The sequence below is a fragment of the Oncorhynchus tshawytscha genome, linkage group LG21 (genome assembly GCF_018296145.1).
Source record: "Oncorhynchus tshawytscha isolate Ot180627B linkage group LG21, Otsh_v2.0, whole genome shotgun sequence".
In the NCBI taxonomy this organism is placed as follows: domain Eukaryota; kingdom Metazoa; phylum Chordata; class Actinopteri; order Salmoniformes; family Salmonidae; genus Oncorhynchus; species Oncorhynchus tshawytscha.
This window is the reverse complement of record NC_056449.1, coordinates 5,183,019-5,203,804: the sequence shown is the minus strand read 5'-3', so window position 1 is coordinate 5,203,804 and position 20,786 is coordinate 5,183,019. Positions and strand designations below refer to the sequence as shown.

At 41.5% G+C, this 20,786-nt stretch overlaps 1 protein-coding gene across 2 annotated transcripts in view; it reads left to right on the top strand.

Annotated features, from left to right (window-relative positions):
• LOC112220753 (glutamine--fructose-6-phosphate aminotransferase [isomerizing] 2) overlaps window positions 1–19,843 on the top strand; it is a 40,966-nt gene extending 21,123 nt beyond the window's left edge. Inside the window, exons 8-19 of one of the 2 annotated variants that reach the window (XM_024382627.2) lie at window positions 3,114–3,193; window positions 3,711–3,788; window positions 7,739–7,856; window positions 7,980–8,143; window positions 8,576–8,671; window positions 12,731–12,828; window positions 12,921–13,041; window positions 13,266–13,538; window positions 13,744–13,871; window positions 14,110–14,277; window positions 17,695–17,856; window positions 18,108–19,843. In XM_024382627.2, the coding sequence (XP_024238395.1) occupies window positions 3,114–3,193; window positions 3,711–3,788; window positions 7,739–7,856; window positions 7,980–8,143; window positions 8,576–8,671; window positions 12,731–12,828; window positions 12,921–13,041; window positions 13,266–13,538; window positions 13,744–13,871; window positions 14,110–14,277; window positions 17,695–17,856; window positions 18,108–18,152 (1,531 nt within the window). In that variant the 3' untranslated portion in view covers window positions 18,153–19,843. The remainder of the gene's footprint in view (window positions 1–3,113; window positions 3,194–3,710; window positions 3,789–7,738; window positions 7,857–7,979; window positions 8,144–8,575; window positions 8,672–12,730; window positions 12,829–12,920; window positions 13,042–13,265; window positions 13,539–13,743; window positions 13,872–14,109; window positions 14,278–17,694; window positions 17,857–18,107) is intronic. The other variant, XM_024382628.2, reaches the window with a different exon arrangement.
• The last annotated feature ends 943 nt before the right edge of the window (window positions 19,844–20,786 follow it).

Genomic DNA, 20,786 nt, shown 5'->3' with positions numbered 1-20,786 from the left:
TCTTTTGGCTCCCAAACGGCTCTTTAAAAAAAGATGTTTTGTATAAGTCAAACAGTTTGCAATAGTTTGACTATGAATGGTGTTAAAACAAATCTAATTAAATAATTTTATAAAATCATACTCTACCTTAACCACAATGTATTTCAAATGCATTGGTTTGTTATGAAAAAGAATGCTATTAAACATTTGCATTTAAAGCATAACTTTTTAATGTATATAAACAAAGTGCTTAGAATTAGTTAAATATATTCATTGAAATCTTTTGATTATTCATATCTTATTTTCTAAATATTTGTATAGATTCGGCTCTTCTGACATGCGAGCTGGGTCTTAAGCCGACTCGGTAAGGAATGGCGCTGGAGAATATTAGCTGGTATTGGGAGTTGACATTTAATTAGGAATGGACATGCAACAGGACAGGAACAGCGTCAGAACTGGGAAACACAAAGACAGACGACAAACAATGCAACAGGGGGGAACAGAGCTGGGGAAACGATAAATATAGGGGAGGTAATAAACAGGTGATTGAGTGAGTCCAGGTGAGTCCAATATCGCTGAAACGCGTGACGAGGGAAGGCAAGTGCGTAAATGATGGATGCAGGAGTGCGTAATGCAGGGCAGCCCGGGGAAGTGCGGGAGCAGGCGTGACACGACCCATCACTACTTAATTAGCCAAAATACGAAGTGTACATGCAGGGGACACTATTTCCCTACTTTCAAAGTCCATAATGCAATTCTTCAGAAAGTGTGCCTGGCTTCACAAAGTTTTTCAGAGTTTAAGAAAATGGTGGAAATATGCGGCCGAAGTCCGACGAGAGCGGATACCTCTACTCCTCCGCCAGAGCGTCCAGTAGTGATGGGTCGTTCGCGAACGAGTCGGCTCTAAGGCTCTTGTAGGTGAACGTTGGGACCCGGCTTGCACATCAGAGGAGCCGAATCTATTTCTAAAAATATTTAAAAATTAATATATGAATAATCAAAAGATAGCTAGTATTTGTTGCCCAAAGCTAAGGTCATAAGGCTCCCGAGTGGCGCATCGGTCTAAGGCACTGCATTTAAGTGTTAGAGGTGTCACTACCGACCCTGGTTCGATTCCAGGCTGTATCACAAACGGCCGTAATTGGGAGTCCCATAGGGCGGTGCACAATTGGCCCAGCGTCGTCCGGGTTATGGTTTGGCCGGGGTAGGCCGTCATTGTAAATAAGAATTTGTTATTGATTGACTTGCCTAGTTAAATTAAATAAGCAGTGAGGTTTGACCCGACTGGGTTATGTGTTGTGAAGCTAGCCACAATAGTGGAAATGGCGACTGGCCTTCAAAATAAAAGTCCCTATTTGAAAGACGAAATATTTAGACAACATAATGTTAAAACAAGGTTGGAGTGTTGTAATTTGGAGCAATGAAATTGGGTATCAGTCTACTCAGTGACACCCACAGAACACAACTGTGAAGAGTTTATGTAAATATTAGCATCGTAGCTCTTATCAGGGACTTTGAGGGAAATCACCTCCCAAGTCTATTGTGCGCACTGACAATCATATTCCACTGTATACTATTATATTCATCAAGAAATCTATCTATTCATCTACCGCTCCTGCTGTCTCTAGAGAGTTGAAAACAGCAGGTCTGGGACAGGTAGCACGTCCGGTGAACAGGTCAGGGTTCCACAGCCGCAGCCAGAACAGTTCGATATTCATCAAAATTCTCACTGGAAGTCATCTTCCAGGTTCCAACGAATGCCTCGACCATGTTGTAAATTTGAGCTAATCAACACCACAAACCACAGCCTTATTTAATGATTGGGGATTAATTAAATGTCTATCAGTCTACTCAGTACTCAGTACTACTCAGTACCCTAGTGCTTTTTTCCCAACGTCCTCAGAGTTCTCAGACTCCAAAACATCCACGTTGTATTGTTTTTCCTCTGGAGTAGTGTTCAATACACATAGTAGGTTGACTGGTACCATAAATGTGGCTCAATTCAGTGGTTTCATAGTCCCGCAATAAGAGCTATGATGCTAATGTTCTCTGGGTGTCACTGAGTGGACTGATACCCCATGTCATTGATCCACAATCCATATGCAATTCTAAAGTCTAATACAGCCATTGTGATTACAACAGATTCTTGTCAAATTATTGTCTTTTGTTGAATTTCTATAACATTCCAACCTAGTTTGGCATGTCCTATTCAATTATGGCATAATTCCACTATGCGTATTAATTTGCATCACTGTCAATGACAGACCTTTATTTTGATGGCGAACCGCACGTTCCACTATTGTGGCTGATCTTCACATAGGTGGGTCCGACCATTAATCAAATAAAATCTGTCTTATAAATGAGGGGTATTTTAGATGATGACACCTAGCTAGAATAGTTAGCTAGCATACTGTAGCTACTGAAAGAGATTATGTCGTTTTGGTATATTTTTTGGGGAAGAACATTGTTTGCATCCATCAGCTAGCTAGCTTTCTTTTATGACCAGCACTGTCTAGAGCATGGGGAAGTGTCTGCGCTCGTACGCAGCGGCAAGTGCGCGAGACAAAACTTTACCAGCATCATAGCATACCAATCGGTGAATCGTGTCAAATGAAATACGAGTGATAGTGTAATCAATGTGTAATAACTACGTAAAAATGTATGAACGTGTTAAATTATTATGTGACGTGCAGTTACATTCAGGTCCTGCTTGGTCAACAAGCTTATTTCACGAGTCAAATGGTGTTATTTTTTGATTGATTTAACAAGGCAAGTCAGTTAAGAACAAATTCTTATTTACAATGGTGGCCTACTCAATCACAGCCGGATGTGATACAGTTTGGATTCGAATCAGGTACTGTAGTGACGTCTCTTGCACTGAGATGCAGTGCCTTAGACCACTGCTCCACTTGGGAGCATGTATTTAACATGTATCTTTTTTGACACATAAAGACCTAAAGGCGTTCCACAGTGTGTGTGTTGGTGTGTGCATGTGCTCGTGCATTTGTGTTTGTTCTCTCACACAAATCTAACAATTTATCTCCTGACCCCTCTGTCTTTCTCATGCTCGCCCTCTCTTTTCCCCTTTCTCCCTATCCCTCTATCCATCCCCTTTCTCTGTCTATATCCTTCAGGAGAGGAAGTCCTCTGCTCATTGGTGTGCGGAGCAAGTATGAGCTGTCTGCAGAGCACATTCCAATCCAGTACAACACTGGTGAGCTCTGTTCCCCTCTATCAGACAGTATCACTTTACAGTGTTCTTAAACCTCTCAGTCAGTGTTCCCACAGAGACTTGACTGTGTTATCAACCTAAAACACATCGTATTTCAATCAAACCACATCTCAACACATTCGGTTACATTATCTTCACGCACCGATCTCTTAATTTGAGATACGAGGGCGTAACTCGAACTGACGCATAAATATTGCACATGAGATTTGCATGAAACGTTTGGTTATATGTCTGTAGTTCAAGTCCCGATTCAGGTCGATATGAAACACCCACAAATGAACTAATTAACTAACCAACTCATTAGCTAACCAACCAACCAGTCAGCTAACGTAATGCAGTTGTTCAAAGCTATCTGTGTTTGTGAGCAGTATCTGTATCTGTGTCCTAACACTAACAGTTGCAGTACTTACCATCTGATCCAGACTAACGGTTATGAAAGCCTGTTCTCCTGTGTGTGATAACATGTCATAATCTAAGCCTAATCCCGTTTTGTCCGTAGCTCCGTACTACTCTGTCCTGAGGGACTGTGCAGTTAATCCAGTGGTCCCAGAGGGTCAGAGGGCCGCTGAGCCCATATGTGAGCCTACTACCCAATAAACACTTGGGTGTTGTGGCTTGATCTCTGATTTGGTGTTCAGATTACTGCACTGTTGGAGCTAAAAACATAAGCATTTCGCTGCACCTGATAACATCTGCAAAATATGAGTACTTTACTAATAACATTTGATTGAACCACCTATTAAGAATTGCATGACTCACAACAATCAGATACCCTTAAATCAGACTGTCTCCAATGAATCAACTGTTGTATGATTGCATGAATCTACTCTCCAAAGAGTCAAGTGCAAAAATGACAAGATTCATATTTAAAAAAAAATATATACAGTACCAGTCAAAGGTTTGGACACGTACTCATTCAGGGGTTTTTCTTTGTTTTTACTATTTTCTAAATCAAATCAAATGTATTTATATAGCCCTTCTTACATCAGCTGATATCTCAAAGTGCTTTACAGAAACCCAGCCTAAAATCCCAAACAGCAAGCAATGCAGGTGTAGAAGCACGGTGGCTAGGAAAAACTCCCTAGAAAGGCCAAAACCTAGGAAGAAACCTAGAGAGGAACCAGGCTTATGAGGGGTGGCCAGTCCTCTTCTGGCTGTGCCGGGTGGAGATTATAACAGAACATGACCAAGATGTTCAAATGTTCATAAATGACCAGCATGGTCAAATAATAATAATCACAGTAGTTGTCAAGGGTGCAACAAGTCAGCACCTCAGGAGTAAATGTCAGTTGGCTTTTCATAGCCGATCATTGATAGTATCTCTACCGCTCCTGCTGTCTCTAGAGAGTTGAAAACAGCAGGTCTGGGACAGGTAGCACGTCCAGTGAACAGGTCAGGGTTCCACAGCCGCAGCCAGAACAGTTCAAACTGGAGCAGCAGCACGGACAGGTGGACTGGGGACAGCAAGGGGACATCATGCCGGGTAGTCCTGAGGCATGGTCCTAGGGCTCAGGTCCTCCGAGAGAGAGAAAGAAAGAAAGAGAGAATTAGAGAGAGCATACTTAAATTCACACAGGACACCGGATAAGACAGGAGAAGTACTCCAGATATAACAGACTGACCCTAGCCCCCCAACACATAAACTACTACAGCATAAATACTGGAGGCTGAGACAGGAGAGGTCAGGAGACACTGTGGCCCCATCCGATGATACCCCCGGACAGGACCAAACAAGCAGGATATAACCCCACCCACTTTTCCAAAGCACCCACACCACTAGAAGGATATCTTCAACCACCAACTTACCATCCCGAGACAAGGCAGAGTATGGCCCATATAAAGATCTCCGCCAGGGCACAACCCAAAGGGGGGGCGCCAACCCAGACAGGAAGATCACGTCACTGACTCAACCCACTCAAGTGACGCACCCCTCCTAGGGATGGCATGGAAGAGCACCAGTAAGCCAGTGACTGAGCCCCTGTGATAGGGTTAGAGGCAGAGAATCCCAGTGGAGAGAGGGGAACCGGCCAGGCAGAGACAGCAAGGGCGGTTCGTTGCTCCAGAGCCTTTCCGTTCACCTTCACACTCCTGGACCAGTCTACACTCAATCATATGACCCACTGAAGAGATAAGTCTTCAGTAAAGACTTAAAGGTTGAGACCGAGTCTGCGTCTCTCACATGGGAAGGCAGACCATTCCATAAAAATGGAGCTCTATAGGAGAAAGCCCTGCCCCCAGCTGTTTGCTTAGAAATTCTAGGGACAATTAGGAGGCCTGCGTCTTGTGACCGTAGCATACGTGTAGGTATGTACGGCAGGACCAAATCGGAAAGATAGGTAGGAGCAATGCTTTGTAGGTTAGCAGTAAAACCTTGAAATCAGCCCTTGCCTTCACAGGAAGCCAGTATAGGGAGGCTAGCACTGGAGTAATATGATCAATTTTTTTGGTTCTAGTCAGGATTCTAGCAGCCATATTTAGCGCTAACTGAAGTTTATTTAGTGCTTTATCCAGGTAGCCGGAAAGTAGAGCATTGCAGTAGTCAAACCTAGAAGTAACAAAAGCATGGATACATTTTTCTGCATAATTTTTGGACAGAAAATTTCTGATTTATGCAATGTTACGTAGATGGAAAAAAGCTGTCCTTGAAACAGTCTTGATGTGTTCGTCAAAAGAAAGATCAGGGTCCAGAGTAACGCTGAGGTCCTTCAGTTTTATTTCAGACGACTATACAACCATCAAGATTCATTTTCATATTCAACAGAAGATCTCTTTGTTTCTTGGGACCTAGAACAAGCATCTCTGTTTTGTCAGAGTTTAAAAGTAGAAAGTTTGCAGCCATCCACTTCCTTATGTCTGAAACACAGGCTTCTAGCGATGGCCATTTTGGGGCTTCACCACGATTCATTGAAATGTACAGCTGTGTGTCATCCGCATTGCAGTGAAAGTTAACATTATGTTTTCGAATGACATCCCCAGAGGTAAAATATATAGTGAAAACAATAGTGGTCCTAAAACGGAACCTTGATGAACACCGAAATGTACATTTGATTTGTCAAAGGACAAACCATTCACAGACAAACTGATATCTTTCCAACAGATAAGATCGAAACCAGGCCAGAACTTATCCGTGTAGATCAATTTGGGTTTCCAATCTCTCCAAAAGAATGTGGTGATCGATAGTATCAAAAGCAGCACTAAGGTCTAGGAGCACGAGGACAGATGCAGAGCCTCGGTCTGATGCCATTAAAAGGTAGAATAATTTTAAAGACATCAAAACTATTACATAACACATATGGAATCATGTAGTAACCAAAAAAAGTGTTAAACATATATTTTTGATTATTCAAAGTAGCCACCCTTTGCCTTGATGATATAAAATATATTTAGCATTGTTTAACACTTTTTTGGTTACTACATGATTCCATATGTGTTATGTAATAGTTTTGATGTCTTCACTATTATTCTACAATGTATAAAATAGTAAAAATACACGAAAAACCCAAGAATGAGTAGGTGTGTCCAAACCTTTGACTGGCACTGTATGTGTTTGAGAAATCACTCTTGCTTCTTGTGGAAATGCCAATACGATGTTGAACCTCTATGAGATATCATAGCCCTCTCCAAATTATACATTTAAAATATGCTTCTTGAAAAGTGTGTCACAATAAATCTGCCCCTTACCTACTCATTCAGTTAATAACAGTCATGGGTTTGGTGTGTTCTCTTTGTGTGTGTCAACAATTTGGAGACAGAACACCCTGTAGGTATGTTGACTGTGTCTTCATCTGTTTACTTAACTACGCTCAGATTTATTATTGCAGTTTCTAGATGGAGACTGGGGTCCGGTCTAAAGTCCAATGAGAAAGGAATGAGGAAGGGAAGTAGATAATGGGGTTGCTTCTCTCAGTACCATAAAGTGGCTTCCTTCTCTCTGCTCCTTTCCTTCGTCTCTTTTAAAACACAGGATTAGGTGAAAGCAACATAGTGGATGCCTACTGTAAATTCACCTGTTGAGTACAGATGAAGGGAAAGAGACGAGGAGAGAACAAGGTCATTTGTCGCTATTGGGGACTAATACTCCTTGCCCTATCATGACTGCAGTGCTCTACTGTAACTGTGCTTAAGGGCAAACGTCCCTCAACTGCGTTCAGTCACCTTATAAATAATATGTGACAAATCAATACGGATGGCAGTTTGAACCTCCACCTGATTATTAATTCCAGAATCTTCTGAAGCAATGTAACCAGGTGATTAGCATGTTTAGTTATGGTCAAAGGAGCCTTGGCTCAGATGGCTCCTCTCTCTCCTCTGTTGTTTGTCAATCACAATCATTAACTTGTTTTGGTTTGCAATCATCGGGTTAAAACAGCTGTTACCAGTTTATGAAAAATTACAAAATGTTTTAGGTGGAGAGTTCAAGTAAAGCAGAAGTGTTGATTTCAGTGATCCATCTCTGGTTGTTCCAGTGCTCAGTTTGAACCATGAACCATAACCCATGCCCTATACCCCCTGCCCTCTGTCGAGTAGCTATGTTCAAAGAGGGGGTCCAGGAAAAGAACAGCCATAACCGGCCAGATATCGCCAATGCTGTGAATTCTGCTGAAGACGGCAAGGCTGTGGAGTACTACTTTGCTTCTGATGCTAGGTGAGCTGAAAGCCCTAGGTGTGTGTGTGTGTGTGAACACGTGCACGGTGTGTGTGTGGCGCATGCATTTGTGCTTGTCTCGTGATCCTTTTTTTCTTTCTCCTCCTCGCTCTCCCTGCCCAGTGCCATCATAGAGCACACCAACAAGGTGATCTACCTGGAGGATGATGACATAGCAGCGGTTGTAGGGGGGAAGCTGTCCCTCCATAGGCTGAACCGCCTGGCAGGGGAGGTTCCTGTCCGGGCCATCCAGACCCTCCAGATGGAATTGCAGGAGATCATGAAAGGTCAGAGGTTAGAGGTCATAGGGCTCGTCGCCATGGAAACCAAATGGGTTAATTAGGCGAAAAATAGAGTGTCCCAGGCCCTACACACTGACCTAGGGTCAGTTCTGTGCAAGGTTAAGGTGCAATATTTAGGATTTGAGGAGGGAAAGCTGATTCTCGATATGTACCTAAAGGGACCTTAAACCTAGAGCCGGTCAGTATCGATACCTTCCCATTCACAAAGACATGTCAAAGATAAGGTCTAATGTCATACTAGTGAAATGTAGTCTGATATTACACAGAGAACACATACCCATTTGGCCACACATATTGTATTGAAGCTGCTATAGCTCTAAGAACACTAGAATAAGATCTCCCCCTGCTGACGTTAGTGAGTAACTACACCTGTGACTTAACCACTGTCCCTATTGTGTCCTTATCTTATCTGTGCAGGTAACTTTGAGGCATTCATGCAAAAGGAGATCTTTGAACAGCCAGAGTCTGTGTTCAACACCATGAGGGGGCGGATCTGCTTCGACACCAACAAAGGTAGCATGACGATGTCATATCCTGATCCTGTCCCTCCCTATTGTTCTAGGATGCTGATGGCACAGTGCCCTAGGCTCAATCAATATTAGCACAGCAATTCACAGAGGCATACGTTATTAAAAACAAAAACTGTGTTTTATGTGAGAAGTAGGCATTGGTCTGAAGCCGAAAAAGACTGGAAATTCACATGAGCACCACAATGCCTACTTCAACGTCTACCAAGGTTTTCCAGCCCACAGCTTTGACCTACTACTATAGCTATGTTGGTCTATTGTACTTCAAACAATCTGTAGGCAGGTGGTTTAGGATTCAAACCTTCTCAAACAGCCTAATTCACAGTCTTAAGATGAGGTGCACCCACAATAATGTGATTTGTACTGCATACAAGGTAAGTTATTGGATTCTTCACACACCACACTAAGACGTTATCCCATTCCACTACCTTTTCAAGGTTTATTTGTTTATATGACAGCAAGCTTTTATACTTACAAGATCATCAGGCTTTATTGAGTGAGCTGTTTTGTCTTGTAGTAATGTGGTGCCTACTGGGATTTCATAAAATATTCTTTTAGCAAAATATTTAATATTATTTTGGTCAGAAGGTGTCCTACATAATATGTCACTCATATACTGTAGATATAGAGGTCTATAGAGCCTGTTTGCATTCTTGATTTCTGTAACTGCTTACCTGTGTAATATTGTCATATGCTCACAACCACTTGTTTTGCATACATGGTCCTGTTATACCAATTGCTGTGCTGATCAATGGGCAGTGAATATGTAGTCCAAAGTTATGTTTGTATTTATTTTTGCAATAATGGTGATGCTACAATAATAGACATTTACAATAGGCCTATATCAAAAAATACATTCAGCCTAATGATAAATATATATATACACAGTACATGCAGTACTAGTCAACAGTTTGGACACACCTACTCATTCCAGGGTTTCTTTATTTCTACTATTTTCTACATTGTAGAATTAAGAAAACCCCTTGAATGAGTAGCCTTATTTTAAAATGTACAGTGCCTTGCGAAAGTATTCGGCCCCCTTGAACTTTGCGACCTTTTGCCACATTTCACGCTTCAAACATAAAGATATAAAACTGTATTTTTTTGTGAATCAACAACAAGTGGGACACAATCATGAAGTGGAACGACATTTATTGGATATTTCAAACTTTTTTAACAAATCAAAAACGGAAAAATTGGACGTGCAAAATTATTCAGCCCCTTTACTTTCAGTGCAGCAAACTCTCTCCAGAAGTTCAGTGAGGATCTCTGAATGATCCAATGTTGACCTAAATGACTAATGATGATAAATACAATCCACCTGTGTGTAATCAAGTCTCCGTATAAATGCACCTGCACTGTGATAGTCTCAGAGGTCCGTTAAAAGCGCAGAGAGCATCATGAAGAACAAGGAACACACCAGGCAGGTCCGAGATACTGTTGTGAAGAAGTTTAAAGCCGGATTTGGATACAAAAAGATTTCCCAAGCTTTAAACATCCCAAGGAGCACTGTGCAAGCGATAATATTGAAATGGAAGGAGTATCAGACCACTGCAAATCTACCAAGACCTGGCCGTCCCTCTAAACTTTCAGCTCATACAAGGAGAAGACTGATCAGAGATGCAGCCGAGAGGCCCATGATCACTCTGGATGAACTGCAGAGATCTACAGCTGAGGTGGGAGACTGTCCATAGGACAACAATCAGTTGTATATTGCACAAATCTGGCCTTTATGGAAGAGTGGCAAGAAGAAAGCCATTTCTTAAAGATATCCATAAAAAGTGTCGTTTAAAGTTTGCCACAAGCCACCTGGGAGACACACCAAACATGTGGAAGAAGGTGCTCTGGTCAGATGAAACCAAAATTGAACTTTTTGGCAACAATGCAAAACGTTATGTTTGGCGTAAAAGCAACACAGCTCATCACCTGAACACACCATCCCCACTGTCAAACATGGTGGTGGCAGCATCATGGTTTGGGCCTGCTTTTCTTCAGCAGGGACAGGGAAGATGGTTAAAATTGATGGGAAGATGGATGGAGCCAAATACAGGACCATTCTGGAAGAAAACCTGATGGAGTCTGCAAAAGACATGAGACTGGGACGGAGATTTGTCTTCCAACAAGACAATGATCCAAAACATAAAGCAAAATCTACAATGGAATGGTTCAAAAATAAACATATCCAGGTGTTAGAATGGCCAAGTCAAAGTCCAGACCTGAATCCAATCGAGAATCTGTGGAAAGAACTGAAAACTGCTGTTCACAAATGCTCTCCATCCAACCTCACTGAGCTCGAGCTGTTTTGCAAGGAGGAATGGGAAAAAATTGATGTGCAAAACTGATAGAGACATACCCCAAGCGACTTACAGCTGTAATCGCAGCAAAAGGTGGCGCTACAAAGTATTAACTTAAGGGGGCTGAATAATTTTGCACGCCCAATTTTTCAGTTTTTGATTTGTTAAAAAAGTTTGAAATATCCAATAAATGTCGTTCCACTTCATGATTGTGTCTCACTTGTTGTTGATTCTTCACAAAAAAATACAGTTTTATATCTTTATGTTTGAAGCCTGAAATGTGGCAAAAGGTCGCAAAGTTCAAGGGGGCCGAATACTTTCGCAAGGCACTGTATATACACATACACTGTACATACACACAGTGTATTTATATACGTATACGCACATTATTTTAATAGCAGGTCACTGTAAAGTCTATAATCCCACTGAAGAGTATAAATTAGGCTCTTTGAGAAGGTTTGAATCCCAAGCAACATGCCTATACATTGTTTTAAGTACAATAAACCAAAATAGTTACTCTAGTAGGTCAAAGCTTTATGCTGGAAAACCTTAGTAGAGCATGGTTGAACTAGGCATTGTGGTGCTCACAAATTTCCTCTATTTTTCAGCTTCAGGCCAATGCCAACTTCTCACTTCAAACATTATTTTTTACACCGGAAGGTTATTTTATGTTAATGGTGAATTATACAACATTTCCAGAGACAAAGGCAGATTTTTTTAGCAACCAAAAGGCTGTCATTGGCAATGCTGTTCTAACCTGTAATGCGGCCTCTGGCAAAATGTCTGGACCTTAGTGGCATAGGTGGTGTGCTTGCATAACTGCAAGGGTTGCTGGTTTAAACCCTGGTCTGCTGACTGTTGCCCTCTAAAATCAGTTTTGAACTAACTAGATTGGGACAGTCTTACATTTTAAAAGGACTTCCCATTCAAATCAACGTTTTAACTCCGGTTGACTTTTGAAGGTCTTAGCACAGCCAAAAAGGTAGCACCTCGTTTGTTCTCTTTTGGCATGTGAGAGCGATAACTTCTAAATGTCATCCAAACGGTTGCCCTTACAAACTTATTCAGTCAGAAATGTAACAAGTGGAATGGTCACGTTATGGACCTGTGGTCTTGTTCTTATCCGACGCCTAGACATTGAGCTAGGTCGGGGCAGCAAATCATATTGTTTCCTAATGCTATCGACCCTGTTCAAAATCCGGTATGCGGTTCTCGGTAACGGCCTGACGGTTCATGACGAGAGGCAGGGAATGTGTTGTGTGCCGCCAATCAAGGTGATTTGCACTCTCCCCTTCACCATTTTCATCGACTTTGGTATCATGTTGGATTAGATATGATGATAGGGACATTTGAATTTAACATTGAGCTTCAACCGAAGCCTACGCGACAATAATTAACAGTTACTATGTGGACGTATAGGCCTACTGTGCTGTAAGACTGGAGACGTGCCACAACTGCAAAACATATATTTATAAACCAATACAAACACCCACTTACTATGTGACCCCCTATTCCCGAGCCTCAGATATCAAAACCCCTATTTTATTTTTTATCATATTTTAAAAATTATGATTATTATATGTTAAAGAAAAAAGGCAGAATAAACAGCTTTGGACAAATAAAAACATTGTCAACGCAATCCCAACATATTCACATAAAACCCCTAAACATCTGAACAATATCCCTCTCACCTCTTGGCTCTATATGCTAATGCTGATGGTCTCCTCTCTTCTGTCCTGTCTTGTCCTCAGTGATCCTGGGGGGATTGAAGGACCACCTGAAGGAGATCAAACGCTGCAGACGCCTCATCATGATTGGCTGTGGAACCAGCTTCCATGCTGCCGTGGCTGTAAGTGAACCAACCAGAAGTGCGATTGAGAAGGAGAAAGGAAAGATGATGATGGTGATGACCTCTCTTCCCCTCTCCCCTTCACCTCTCAGACCAGACAAGCTCTGGAGGAGCTGACTGAGCTTCCTGTCATGGTGGAGCTGGCTAGCGACTTCCTAGACCGCAACACGCCCGTCTTCAGAGACGATGTCTGCTTCTACATCAGCCAATCAGGTAATGCCATACTGTGTTGGTGGGTAGACTGCTGTTTATATTTTATTGCTAGTGTTTCATAAAACGCTAGTGTTTTTGTTATTTCACTGTCTATGGTGGAGACTGTGGAGACTCCGATACAAGAGAATGCTAGTACAGAGACTATAATCTGTTGGATAGGGGAGAATTCTAGTGTTTGTATGAATGCTAAGTTGCCTCTGTCCTCTGCACCTTCCTCCCCTCAGGTGAGACAGCAGACACCCTGATGGCTCTGAGGTACTGTAAGGATAGAGGTGCTCTGACGGTGGGGGTCACCAACACAGTGGGCTCCTCCATCTCCAGAGACACAGACTGCGGGGTGCACATCAATGCTGGTCCAGAGATCGGTGTGGCCAGCACCAAGGCCTACACCAGCCAGTTTGTGGCTCTCATCATGTTTGGTCTGATGATGAGTGAGGACAGGATCTCCCTGCAGACAAGGAGGCTGGAGATTATCAATGGACTCAGGATACTCCCAGGTGAGTCGATAAACCACAACACCCACTATGATAATGTTTAAACCATTATCACCTTCTCACTGTAACCAACATGATATCACTATGACTAACACCCTTTAACCAATATACTGCCTGATCTCACCAGCAAAAACACCACTTTGTTGTTTTTACTAAACCTTACTAAACTTTTTCACCCCCTATTCCTCTTCTCCCCTCCCTCTCTCAGAGTTGATCAAGAAGGTGTTGACTCTGGATAAGAACATCAAGTCAATAGCAGATGAGCTATATGAGCAGAGGTCTTTGCTGGTCATGGGCCGAGGCTTCAACTACGCTACCTGTCTAGAGGGGGCACTGGTGAGAACAGATCTAGCATTAGCTCACCCACTCCAAATACTAACCCTCAACCGTTATAGGAACCATGAAAAACTGACCTCAGGTCAGCGTCCATCTAGGGGCAATGTTTGGCATTTTCTCCTCTTTTCCGCTTCTTTATATACCATTACACCTCTATATATACACACACAATATATGCACCTTTGACATGATAATACTGATTATTATGTCATTTAACTGATTGATTCTTCCCAAACAGAAAATCAAGGAAATCCCCTACATGCATTCAGAGGGCATCCTGGCTGGGGAGCTGAAGCACGGTCCTCTGGCTCTGATTGACAAGCACATGCCGGTCATCATGATCATCATGAGAGACGCCTGCTACACCAAGTGTCAGAACGCACTGCAGCAAGTCACAGCCAGATCGGTACGTTACATGACTCACTCACACAGGCTGCATTTAGAAAGACAGCCAAATGAATTGATCTTTTGACCAATCACATCAGATCTTTTTACATCAGATTTTTTTCAGAGCTGGAGACCAATTATCCGAATTTGGCTGCCTGTCTATCAACGCAACCTTATTCACATATTCAGATACACACAACTAAATACACACACCCACAACTAGAACTTGCTCAGTAGGGGCATTTTGATGTAAAAAGTCCCATGAGTACTAACATGTAAAGTTCATAGGAGCACATCACATTTGGAGTCAAATTTAAGCTAAGGATCTATTTTTTTAAATTCCTGATTTTTTTTATTGAACCTTTATTTAACTAGGCAAGTCAGTTAAGAACAAATTCTTATTTTCAATGACGGCCTAGAAACAGTGGGGTTAACTGCCTTGTTCAGGGGCAGAACAACATATTTTTACCCTTGTCAACTCGGGGATTTGATCTAGCAACCTTTCAGTTACTGGCCCAACTGTCTAACCACTAGGCTACCTGCCACCCCCAATAATTAAGGCATACAGTGGGGAGAACAAGTATTTGATACCCTGCTGATTTTGCAGGTTTTCCTACTTACAAAGCATGTAGATGTCTGTAATTTTTATCATAGGTACACTTCAACTGTGAGAGACGGAATCTAAAACAAAAATCCAGAAAATCACATTGTATGATTTTTAAGTAATTAATTTGCATTTTATTGCATGACATAAGTATTTGATCACCTACCGACCAGTAAGAATTCCTGCTCTCACAGACCTGTTAGTTTTTCTTTAAGAAGCCCTACTGTTCTCCACTCATTACCTGTATTAACTGCACCTGTTTGAACTCATTACCTGTATAAAAGACACCTGTCCACACACTCAATCAAACAGACTCCAACCTCTCCACAATGACCTAGACCAGAGAGCTGTGTAAGGACATCACGGATACAATTGTAGACCTGCACAAGGCTGGGATGGGCTACAGGAGAATAGGCAAGCAGCTTGGTGAGAAGGTAACAACTGTTGGCGCAATTATTAGAAAATTGAAGAAGTTCAAGATGACAATCAATCACCCTCGGTCTGGGGCTCCATGCAAGATCTCACCTCGTGGGGCATCAATGATCATGAGGAAGGTGAGGAATCAGCCCAGAACTACACGGCAGGACCTGGTCAATGACCTGAAGAGAAAACCATTAGTAACACACTATGCCGTCATGGATTAAAATCCTGCAGTGCACGCAAGGTCCCCCTGCTCAAGACAGCGCATGGCCAGTCCCGTCTGAAGTTTGCCAATGACCATCTGGATGATCCAGAGGAGGAATGGGAGAAGGTCATGTGGTCTGATGAGACAAAAATGTAGCTTTTTGGTCTAAACTCCATTTGCCGTGTTTGGAGGAAGAAGAAGGATGAGTACAACCCCAAGAACACCATCCCAACCGTGAAGCATAGAGGTGAAAACATCATTCTTTGGAGATGCTTTTCTGCAAAGGGGACAGGACGACTGCACCGTATTGAGGGGAGGATGGATGGGGCCCATGTATCACGAGATCTTGGCCAACAACCTCCTTCCCTCAGTAAGAGCATTGAAGATAGGTTGTGGCTGGGTCTTCCAGCTTGACAACGACCCGAAACACACAGCCAGGGCAACTAAGGAGTGGCTCCGTAAGAAGCATCTCAAGGTCCTGGAGTGGCCTAGCCAGTCTCCAGACCTGAAGCCAATAGAAAATCTTTGGGAGGTAGCTGAAAGTCCGTATTGCCCAGCGACAGCCCCAAAACCTGAAGGATCTGGAGAAGGTCTGTATGGAGGAGTGGGACAAAATCCCTGCTGCAGTGTGTGCAAACCTGGTCAAGAACTACAGGAAACGTATGATCTCTGTAATTGCAAACAAAGGTTTCTGTACCAAATATTAAGTTCTGCTTTTCTGATGTATCAAATACTTATGTCACTCAATAAAATGCAAAGTAATTATTTAAAATTCATACAATGTGATTTTCTGGATTTTTGTTTTAGATTCCGTCTCTTACAGTTGAAGTGTACCTATGATACAAATTACAGACCTCTACATGCTTTGTAAGTAGGAAAACCTGCAAAATTGGCAGTGTATCGAATACTTGTTCTCCCCACTGTATGTACATTGTTTTCAACCTTTTTCCATCATAAAAATGTGGGAAAGGCAAAGGCTTTGATTTCTGGTCAAACAGATGGAAAAGGGGCCTTAGAAAACGTCTTAAAGGTATTAGAAATACATCAAAACACAATAATGCTGAAGTAAAGACCCCAGCCAACTAATATCAGCATTTATATTTTGTTGAAATGATTTGCCTTCTCTAAGTTTAAGAAATATTGCCTAGTGTCATATAATTATTTTACAAAAACCCACATATCTTGAAGATATTTTCCAATTTCTCTCATGACGGAGGATAATGAAAGTTCACAGAAGTAACAAGTGAAGGTTAACTTGCCAATTAGTTATAGTGTTTTTACTGCTAACAATTTGTTTATGATTTATTAAGTGATTAAAACGCTTCATTCTGTTACCAAATCGGTAAAGAAAAGTAGATTAGATTGTAGGTCAGTACAATACAGTACTCTACTGTAGATTATAATAAAGTTTAGTACAGTACAGCACACTGGCGTAGACGACAATAATTGACTATTCCACTGTACTTTACTGTATTGAAATATATTCTACTGTTACTCTACTGTATTGAACTATACTGTATAGTAAGTACAGTACTCTACTTTGTTGTGCTTTGCTGTACTGTGATGTCCAAACTTGTGAAACATAGACGTCTATGATTGGTACAGATTTGTTCCGGTCTGGACCAACCAAATGTGGTCTTGTTTGAGGATGGAGCTCATTCGAATAATAGCCAGTGTGTAGAAAATACCCAAACATGCAAAAGAGGATAGGAAATGTTCTACCTTTCTAGAAAAACATTGGGACATTCATTATTATGCATTTCTGTATAGAACAGATCAGGGACCCAAGATGTCATTCTGTTACCGTCATTATGTTACCGTGTGTTAATATTCTTCACTTACTGTAGTTCAACCACCAAAATATATTTTTTCACAACACAAGGTTTTTGGAAAATGTGGTCACATAAAGAACTGAGGGAGATTTGACCTTCATTCTGTTACCAAACGTTACATCTGCACTGTTCTTCGAGTAAATGTGTTTTTGTCAAATTGTCTGTGGAAATTGTTAAAAGTAGTCATTGTCCATAGAGTTGTATGGTTTGTTTAACTTTGCAATCAATGTTTTTTTTGTTTATCATACTTTTAAAGTGAAACATCGGAGTCTCAGCATCATTCTGTTACCATGGAATTACACCAAGACAAACATACATACAGGCGCACACACAGCCTGACTATCAAAAGCCTTGAATAATCTCTTTCGCCCTCAGGGGCGGCCGATTATCCTGTGTTGCCAGGATGACCCAGAGATGTCTAGGAATGCATATAAGACCATTGAGCTGCCTCAGACAGTGGACTGTCTCCAGGGCATCCTCAGTGTCATCCCTCTGCAACTCTTGTCCTTTCACCTGGCCGTGCTGCGAGGATACGACGTGAGTCTACCACTGCAACCTACCTTGTCTTAATGCAATCTTTTTCTTTGCTCGCAGACCTCCACTACTGTACCTTTTCATTCCCAGTATTTACTCTTGATTTTATTTCGATTTCATTGTAACAAGCATTCAAATCTACAGTTACTCACAAAATCAACTATGCTGTATGTTTATCTAGTCTTGTGTTGTTTCCTTTACTCCTCAGTTTTGAGCTGGTTTAATGGCTGTCTCTCTCTTTCCTCTGGTTGTAGGTGGACTGTCCCAGGAGCCTGGCCAAGTCTGTCACAGTGGAGTAGAACCAGACAGACAGGCAGAAGGCTGTAGAGGCCACATCACTGCTCTGCTGAGGAGAGAGACAGAGGAGGCAAAGCCATCAAAGTGCGATTATGTGTGTAGCTGGTGTTTGTGTGTGTTTTTGATTTGACCATCCTTGTGGAGACAAGAAGTTAAACAAGGATAGTAAAACAAGGCAAATTGGGATAAGGGGGGACATTTCGCCAATCAACACAAGGAAAAAGGCTATTTTAGGCTTAGGGGTTGGGTTTAGGGTTAGAGTTAGAATTAGGGTTAGAATTAAGGTTAGGGGTTAGGGTTAAGAGTTAGGGTTAGGTTTAAGGGTTAGGGAAAATATAATTTTGAATGGAAATCAATTTTATGGTACCCACAAGGATATTAAAACAAACGTGTGTGTGTGTGTGTGTTTGTGTGCGTGTGTGTGAAGAGGGATGTGACATTTTTAAAGCAGAGAAATGTGAAGTCCTATTGACACACTGTTGAGGCGGTGCCATTGAACTTTTGGGCCTTGTAGAGAGAGAGATCAAAACTTTGACCATCTGTCAAATCAGCATTATCTCCAATAATGCCTCCAAAGCAAGATCCTTTCACTATACAGTCCTGTGCACACTGTGCCTTGTACCAAATGTGTGCCTTGTCCACAAACAGTTGAGCCAAAAATACATATTGTAGGAGTAATGCATTTAGTTGGTGTATTGAAGCGCTTACAATTGTGCAATATGGGAGGCATTGTGAATGTTTCCAATAATATTATCGTTGTTAAATGGGTTCTCTGTCCCGTGGAAGTTTATTAGCTTTGCATCTTGGGGAGTGTAGGCTATTCCATAGCATTCTGTTATTCAGCAGAGCCAATAGCTAGCATATTGTAGGGAACTATTCTGAAAAGCTCTATGTAGGCTATTGGGACATAACACTTGTGATGTAGGGCCTACACACATTGCTTTGGTGTACTGTACACAAAAATGCATTCCTTATAGTCCCATAATCAAGGGGCACTTCTTTTTTTTTATCACTCCTTTGTCAGAGTGAATCTAATATGGTTTTAATCATGAGAGGATTACTGTTCATAATCTACACTCCAATCTGTTGAAAAGGGCCCGGGTGATACTGCTACAGTCTTGTAAGATACTATAAGAATTATACTTCCTTTCATTCACTACCCTTTCATGAATCATAATTCTCTGTTTAGTCATTGTATGGCGTTCACCATTGCAATCATATTATGTTGTCTGTCATGCAGCATTGTGAGCGACATCTCTGCCCTATTCTACGAAGACTGTTTGGGTTCCATTGGCTTATTTATGGATGAAGACCAATTGGTTGCACTTACTTTTATAGTGGATTTAATCTCCCAGAGTGTAATCCACAACGGCGATATTGACATGCCCTAACTCTTGTTCTCGAAAATGTGAGGCATTTCCCTTCACATCTCAATATAAGACTGATATGCATAAAGTGATATGGATTGTAGTTTTGTACTGTAAAGGGTAAAACATGTTACATTGAGATGTACTGTAGTTAATGTATTTATCTTTTTTTTATGGGGGTTAAAGAAAGTTGGGCTGGTTTATGACAAACTATGATTGTATTTTATAATATACACTACCGTTCAAAAGTTTGGGGTCACTTAGAAATGTCCTTGTTTTTGAAAGAAAAGCAAAAGAAAATGTCCATTAAAATAACATCAAATTGATCGGAAATACAGTGTAGACATTGTTAATGTTGTAAATGACTATTGTAGCTGGAAAAGGCCGATTTTTAATGGAATATTTACGTAGGCGTACAGAGGCCCATTATCATCAACCATCACTCCTGTGTTCCAATGGCACATTGTGTTAGCTAATCCAACTTTATCATTTTAAAAGGCTAATTGATCATTAGAAAACCCTTTTGCAATTATGTTAGCACAGCTGAAAACTGTTGTCCTGATTAAAGAAGCAATAAAACCGGCCTAGTTGAGTATCTGGAGCATCAGCATTTGTGAGTTTGATTACAGGCTCAAAATGGCCAGAAACAAAGCAATTTCTTCTGAAACTCGTAAGACTATTCTTGTTCTGAGAAATGAAGGCTATTCCATGCAAGAAATTGCCAAGAAACTGAAGATCTCGTACAACGCTGTGTACTACTCCCTTCACAGAACAGCGCAAGTTGACTCTAACCAGAATAGAAAGAGCAGTGGGAGGCCCCGGTGCACAACTGAGCAAGAGGACAAGTACATTAGAGTGTCTAGTTTGAGAAACAGATGCCTCACAAGTCCTCAAATGGCAGCTCCATTAACTAGTGCCCGCAAAATCCCAGTCTCAATGTCAACAGTGAAGAGGCAACACAGGGATGCTGGCCTTCTAGGCAGACTTGCAAAGAAAAAGTCATCTCTCAGACTGGCCAATAAAAATAAAAGATTAAGATGGGCAAAAGAACACAGACACTGGACAGAGGAACTCTGCCTAGAAGGCCACCATCCCTGAGTTGCCTCTATACTGTTGGTGTTGAGACTGGTGTTTTGCGGGTCCAAAATAGCATAACTAGTGTATTTTAACACCAATAAACCCAAACATTTAAAAATTGATTTAGTATATGTCAATCTAGTAAACCAGGCAACTAAAAGCAACTTTCTAAACAATATTTTGATTTGTTTC